Source organism: Azolla caroliniana, unplaced genomic scaffold (genome assembly GCF_043228905.1).
Source record: "Azolla caroliniana isolate FFs.n. ecotype wild unplaced genomic scaffold, voAzoCaro1.0.p SCAF_1, whole genome shotgun sequence".
In the NCBI taxonomy this organism is placed as follows: domain Eukaryota; kingdom Viridiplantae; phylum Streptophyta; class Polypodiopsida; order Salviniales; family Salviniaceae; genus Azolla; species Azolla caroliniana.
In genome coordinates this window covers 16,447,283-16,450,951 of record NW_028230436.1, presented here as the reverse complement: position 1 = coordinate 16,450,951, position 3,669 = coordinate 16,447,283, and the positions used below count along the sequence as shown (strand labels likewise).

General features: G+C 38.5%; 1 protein-coding gene across 1 annotated transcript; it reads right to left on the bottom strand.

Moving 5' to 3' along the window:
* Nucleotides 1-1,262: 1,262 nt before the first annotated feature.
* Nucleotides 1,263-1,895, bottom strand: LOC147869099 (uncharacterized). Its single transcript, XM_087316966.1, has one exon. The coding sequence runs from the start codon at nt 1,893-1,895 to the stop codon at nt 1,263-1,265; it is 633 nt and encodes a 210-aa protein (XP_087173092.1).
* Between the last annotated feature and the right edge of the window lie 1,774 nt (nt 1,896-3,669).

Below are 3,669 nucleotides of genomic sequence, written 5' to 3'. Positions count from 1 at the left end.
CCTGCCATCTCCTGCCTTCTTGGTGTACAAGCAGAGCTGCACTTGACTTCTACGAAAACCTTGAGACTGCATAAATGCATCAAATTTATCATACCATTCTCTTGGTGCTTGTTTCAACCCATACAAACTCCTTCTGAACTTACAAACCATCTTCTCTTTGCCTTCAGCCACAAAACCTTCAGGCTGCTGCATATATATGTCTTCATGCAGATCACCATGTAAAAAGGCGGTCTTCACATCCATCTGTATGAGTTCCATATCTTCAGCTGCAACTAAGCCCAAAATGATTCTTAATGTAGTCATCTTGACTACAGGCGAGAAGATCTCATCAAAATCAACTCCATATTCCTGCTTGTATCCTTTTGCAACCAATCTTGCTTTTACTTTGACGAGGAATCAAAGTGTTTTCTGCCCTTTAGGCAACTACACCAAATCCCAGGTGTCATTTTTCTCAAGAGATTTCATCTCTAACAACATGGCTTTATACCATTTCTTGTTGTCATGTCTGTCCATTGCTTCCTTGAAGCAAGATGGTTCGCCACAATCAGTCACCATGACATAATCAGCCACACTGTTTGCATCAGGAACAAATCTGTCAGGCTGTCTAGTAACTCAAGACGATCTCCTAACTCAATGCTCATTGTTTGGTAGTTGTTGAGCCTGCAAATCATCATTTCTTTATGCCAAGGACATAGAGAACATTGTTCAAGATGACTACATCCCCATTGACAGTTGTAATATGAACTTGACCAATGCCTTTTATGATGTAAGAAGCATTATTGGCACAAGTAACAGTGCCCGGCTTATCACAAGCATCTTCAAGTGTAACAAAGAAACTTTTGCAAGAAGTTATGTATTTAGAAGCACCGCTATCAAAATATCAAGCAGCCATAGAGTCACTTACCGATAAACATACGTCATCCATTGAGGGATCATACATTGTATGTATCGAGAATGCCCACTCATGTTGAGCAATGCGTGCTTCTACCTTTGTACCAATAGAGGTGGTAACATTAAGACCAGAAAGTTCTTTTCTTCTCTTCACTAGCTTTCCTTTTTCGACATTCGCTAATGTCATGGCCTGGTTTACGACAATAATTGCACCTTATCTTCTTCTTCTCGTTATGGAAAGTTGGGGCATCATTGCCTTTAGAAGGAAGGTTATTTTGTTTTCGTCCTTGTTGGCCTTTGAACTTGGAAGAGGTAACAAAAGCTTGATCACCACTATTAAGAACGTCCCGATTTGTTCAAGATTGAGATTCCTATAAGAGAAGGGAGATTAGTTCATCAAAGCTGAAGCTCTCTTTACCTTTTGGAAGAAGCCTTATTGTTGTGGCGAAGCCTTGATATGAATCCAGAATCGCGGCAAGAACTTTAGAAACTAGCTGCTTGTCTGAAATCACTTCATCAATGTTGAGTAGTTGTTCCTTGAAGTCCTTGATTTTTGTCAAGAATGCGTCCGTGGATTCATCTTCTTGCATCTTTGTTTCTTCAAGTTGCCGCTTTAGCATAGCAACTCTTGCTTCATTCCTTTGAGCATACAGGTTCTTTAACATATCCCAAGCACTTTTTGAGGTCATGCAAGATCGGATATATGGAACAGCGTGACGTTTGACCGATAATGCGATGAGAGCATGGGCTTGAGCGTCCTTACCATCCCACTTAAGTTGTGAAGAAGTGGAGCTTGAAGCATTGTTTGTGTCAGTTGTTCTTGGAGGGAAGGGAGAGTTTGGAGAAGAACTTGAAGTTGGGCGTTCATCGGATCCGATGACAATGTCCCATAGTTGCTTTGCTACTAGTGCATGTCTCATCATGTACGCCCATATAGGATAGTTAGTACCATCCAACTTGTCTTCAGCATTACGCATACCAAAAATATTAGTTTGCTCAGCCATTGCAGAACCAAGAAATATGGTTGAGATATTGCAGTACTTGGTGGTTATATTCCCCAAAAATGTACTAAAGCAATATAATATTGAAGAAATAGATGAGAGATAAGAGTAGCTTTGTTGTGCTGAAAATTTATTTTGTTGTGGTAAAAACTGGTTGCTACAATTGTTGTGCAGTCAGGGTTTGAGACTGCCACAAAATTTGTTTCGACTATACCACCAAAACCAAAAATCCGATTTGGGCGTGCAAGTAGTCCAAAGAATCAGCTCGTAATCTACTTTTTGAAAATGTGAAAATAGGGAAAGATCGCCTCTACTGCAGTTTTCTATTGTTTGAATTTTCGTTGCTGTAGATGGAGAGGTTTGATGTCTTCTTAGGTGGGAAGAGATAAACAAAAAGATCTGTGTATGCCTATTTGGAAGGATAGGATAGAGAAAGTAACCTAAACCTGCTCTGATACCATATGTAGAAAAGTAGGGATCTTAGACTAACTCTCACACAGCAAGATGACTTAGAAGACTTAAGGAAATATTAGTAGATTAGGGGAAAACGAGCATTGATTACAAAGATGTAGAATGGTTTATATAACCAGTTTCTACAGGTAGGTGGAAACGCAATAGTCACTTTATTAGGTTCACACTATTATAACTATATTCACACCTAACAACAACTTAACTAAATTCATACTATTCTAAGTATGTTCACACCCAACAGTTACTTAACTAGGTTCATAGTATTATAACAATGTTCACACCAAAGCTTTCATAGGATACACATTAAGTGTAATAGTTCTGTCCTGTTCGAGAACCTATTTGTGTATCCATTAGAGAAAGAGACACAAGGTTAGGTTAAAGTCACTAACTCGTCACAAGGTCTCCAACGCTAGGGGACAATTCCTTGGAGAGGCAAGGCACCCTTTTAATATGAAATATAAGTAACCTGACAGACGACTAGGCTGCCATCTTTATTACATTGTAGGTTGGCAGTAAGCTTCCACCATTATAACAGAATAGGTAGCACAAATAAGACGCAGGTAAGTCGAACAGCTTTGTTACAGAATAAAAAGAACCTAAGGCTTTAACTGCAACATGGGGCTGGCAAAAAAATTCTAGTTTCTATTTGGTTTATTTGTTACTTTCTAAGCCTCTAGGTATTGCATGGGATGCACTCAAGCTCTCGCCCAGATGGCTGGCAAGAGATATCTCTAGCTTCTGTTTGGTTAATTTGTTAAGTATTCAGTCTCTTGTAGACATAATATGGGATGCACTCAAGCTTCTGACAAGTTAATTTGGTCTTTGTTCAAGGAATATGGTTGGGTTAGTGAGACAAGACTCCATTTTGGTTTATTTTTTAATCATGTGAATAGGAATGATCCTCCTAATAGAACAAAAGGTTCGTATTCATATGAGTCTCCCTTGGGGCTGTGGTTGGGTTGGTGGAACATATATCTAGCCTCTATTTCATCTATTTGTTAATAACACAATTAAATGAAAACCTACTCCTAATAGATCAAAGGTCAGATTCCATGTCTTTCTCCCATTGAGAAATGGCTATGATATATAGTAGTACAATTGTTGGTCCCATTCAGGACAAAAAATTAAATAGGTGTAATGTGTCAAAATATCATATAAATAAGATACATAATAGGTCATATCCACTATGGCGATTTTCATGGATGTAAATGAATTTTGTCATTCAAAAAGAAAAACAAATTTGAAGTGCTGATATTTATATGATACATAGGACAACTCTCAGGCTCATGCACAGCAACAAATTTCT